Source organism: Salvelinus namaycush, chromosome 21 (assembly GCF_016432855.1).
Source record: "Salvelinus namaycush isolate Seneca chromosome 21, SaNama_1.0, whole genome shotgun sequence".
NCBI lineage: Eukaryota > Metazoa > Chordata > Actinopteri > Salmoniformes > Salmonidae > Salvelinus > Salvelinus namaycush.
In genome coordinates, this window is record NC_052327.1 from 50,841,870 (window position 1) to 50,845,506 (window position 3,637).

Consider the following 3,637-nt stretch of genomic DNA (forward strand, 5'->3'; position numbering starts at 1 on the left):
ATACAGACCTCCAGCTGTAGTCACGGAGTTGTGTATCCTGTGTCCAGGGTTACTGTGGTTATACAGACCTCCAGCTGTAGTCAGGGAGTTGTGTATCCTATGACCAGGGTTACTGTTATACAGACCTCCAGCTGTAGTCAGGGAGTTGTGTATCCTATGACCAGGGTTACTGTTATACAGACCTCCAGCTGTAGTCAGGGAGTTGTGTATCCTATGACCAGGGTTACTGTTATACAGACCTCCAGCTGTAGTCAGGGAGTTGTGTATCCTATGTCCAGGGTTACTGTTGTTATACAGACCTCCAGCTGTAGTCAGGGAGTTGTGTATCCTATGTCCAGGGTTACTGTTGTTATGCAGACCTCCAGCTGTAGTCAGGGAGTTGTGTATCCTATGTCCAGGGTTACTGTTGTTATACAGACCACCAGCTGTAGTCAGGGAGTTGTGTATCCTATAGCCAGGGTTACTGTTGTGTATCCTATGTCCAGGGTTACTGTTGTTATACAGACCTCCAGCTGTAGTCAGGGAGTTGTGTATCCTATGTCCAGGGTTACTGTTATACAGACCTCCAGCTGTAGTCAGGGAGTTGTGTATTCTATGACCAGGGTTACTGTTATACAGACCTCCAGCTGTAGTCAGGGAGTTGTGTATTCTATGTCCAGGGTTACTGTTATACAGACCTCCAGCTGTAGTCAGGGAGTTGTGTATCCTATGACCAGGGTTACTGTTATACAGACCTCCAGCTGTAGTCAGGGAGTTGTGTATCCTATGGCCAGGGTTACTGTTATACAGACCTCCAGCTGTAGTCAGGGAGTTGTGTATCCTATGACCAGGGTTACTGTTATACAGACCTCCAGCTGTAGTCAGGGAGTTGTGTATCCTATGACCAGGGTTACTGTTATACAGACCTCCAGCTGTAGTCAGGGAGTTGTGTATCCTATGACCAGGGTTACTGTTGTTATACAGACCTCCAGCTGTAGTCAGGGAGTTGTGTATCCTATGACCAGGGTTACTGTTGTTATACAGACCTCCAGCTGTAGTCAGGGAGTTGTGTATCCTATGACCAGGGTTACTGTTATACAGACCTCCAGCTGTAGTCAGGGAGTTGTGTATCCTATGACCAGGGTTACTGTTGTTATGCAGACCCCCAGCTGTAGTCAGGGACTCACTCATCTCATCCCCCTACTATAAATATCTGTATTTCTCACCAGAGGAACTAAAGTGTTGTAGAGATCCCCTCAGCGCCTTTCGGGGAAGATAACCCACATGAACGTAGTGCTGGTGGTGACTCAGTCAGTGCTAAGCTGTGCAACATGTCTGAGACTGACTGGGTGAATGATGCTTGGGTCACTTTCGTTAGGAACCAAACTGAAGAAAAACTGACTGAAACAGGGAGGGACAAACGAAAGGACTAAGAAATGCTCATTTTAAGTTCCATTTCCCTAATGAACCCTGGACCATGTGTACTACTGTATGTGGATGATGTATCTATCACTCTGCCTTGAGTAAAACATCTCTCTCTCTCTCTCTCTCTCTCTCTCTCTCTCTCTCTCTCTCTCTCTCTCTCTCTGTCTCTGTCTCTCCCTCTGCAGTAAAAGGTGTGGTGTGTGATGAACCTAGAGAGTGCGTGTGGTTACCAGGTCGGGGCGCGGGGCCCGCGGGAAGTGATGGAGCAGAAAGTCCAAGGTCAGCTGAACATTGGCTTCCAGAGGAGTTCCACGTCAGATGACGACTCCGGCTGTGCCCTGGAGGAGTACGCCTGGGCACCGCCTGGCCTCAGACCCGAACTGGTGAGACGCCGCCAAATATACAACACAACAGGGTCCCGCGTAGCTCAGTTGGTAGAGCATGGCGCTTGCGATGTCAGAGTTGTGGGTTCGATTTCCATGGAGGACCAGTACAGGGAAAAAGTACAAAAATGTATCCACTCACTACTGTAAGCCGCTCTGGATAAGAGCATCTGCTAAATGACAAGAAAATACAAATGTAAAAACACCCTCTGTTCTAATATACTGTACAATATGCCCCTTAAATTCAACACTATATGCCACTTAAACTGAACAAAAATATAAATGTAAAGTGTTGGTTCCATGTTTACATGAGCTTAAATAAAAGATCCCAGAAATGTTATATAAGCACAAGAAGCTGGTTTTTAACATCCTTGTTAGCAAGCATTTTTCGTTTCCCAAGATAATCCATACATCTGACAGTTGGGGCATATCAAGAAGCTGATTAAACAGCATGATAATTACAGAGGTGCACCTTGTGCTGGGGACAATAAAAGGCCACTCTAAAATGTACGGTTTTGTCACACAACACAATGCCACGTCCAACGTCGTTTTAGAGAATTTGGCAGTACGTCCAACCGGCCTCACAACCGCAGACCATGCATAACCACGCCAGCTCAGGACCTTCACATCCTGCGTTTTCACCTGCAGGATCGTCTGAGACCAGACAACTGATGAAACTGAAGAGTATTTCTGTCTGTAATAAAGCCCCTTTGTGGTGAAAAGTTAATTCTGACTGGCTGGGCCTGGCCCCCAAGTGGGTGGGCCCATGCCCTCCCAGGCTGCACCCATGCCAATTAATGTAAAATCCATAGATTAGGGCCTAATATATTTATTTTAAGTGACTGATTTCGTTATATGAACTGTAACTCAGTAAAATTGTTGAAATTGTTGTGTTTTTTGTTGCGTTTTTTTCAGTATATACAGCATATGTCACGTACATGTACTGTTGAAGTCAGAAGTTTACATACACTTAGGTTGGAGTCATTAAAACTCGTTTTTCAACCACTCCACAAATGTCTTGTTAACAAACTATAGTTTTGGCAAGTCGGTTAGGACATCTACTTTATGCATGACACAAGCCATTTTTCCAACAATTGTTTACGGACAGATTTTTTCACTTATAATTCACTGTATCACAATTCCAGTGGGTCAGAAGTTTACATACACTAAGTTGACCTTGCCTTTAAACAGCTTGGAAAATTCCAGAAAATGATGTCATGGCTTTAGAAGCTTCTGATAGGCTAATTGACCTCATTTGAGTCAATTGGAGGTGTACCTGTGGATGTATTTCAAGGCCTACCTTCAAACTCAGCACCTTTTTGCTTGACATCATGGGAAAATCAAAAGAAATCAGCCAAGACCTCAGAAAAAAATTGTAGACCTCCACAAGTCTGGTTCATCGTTGGGAGCAAATTCCAAACGCCTGAAGGTACCACGTTCATCTGTACAAACAATAGTACGCAAGTATAAACACCATGGGACCACGCAGCCATCATACTGCTCAGGAAGGAGGCGTTCTGTCTCCTAGAGATGAACGTACTTTGGTGCGAAAAGTGCATATCAATCCCAGAACAACAGCAAAGGACCTTGTGAAGATGGTGGAGAAAACAGGTACAAAAGTATCTATATCCACAGTAAAATGAGTCCTATATCGACATAACCTGAAAGGCCGCTCAGCAAGGAAGAAGCCACTGCTCCAAAACCGCCATAAAAAAGCCAGACTACAGTTTGCAACTGCACATCGGGACAAAGATAGTACTATTTGGAGAAATGTCCTCTGGTCTGATGAAACTAAAATAGAACTGTTTGGCCATAATGACCATTGATATGTTTGGAGGAAAAAGGGGGAG

General features: G+C 44.8%; 1 protein-coding gene across 1 annotated transcript in view; it reads left to right on the forward strand.

The window, feature by feature from the left end:
- The first annotated feature begins 1,310 nt into the window (after positions 1–1,310).
- Positions 1,311–3,637, forward strand: part of LOC120065960 (prickle-like protein 1) — a 20,545-nt gene continuing 18,218 nt past the window's right edge. Inside the window, exons 1-2 of the mRNA XM_039017000.1 lie at positions 1,311–1,328; positions 1,638–1,787. Coding sequence (XP_038872928.1) covers positions 1,311–1,328; positions 1,638–1,787 — 168 coding nt within the window. The remainder of the gene's footprint in view (positions 1,329–1,637; positions 1,788–3,637) is intronic.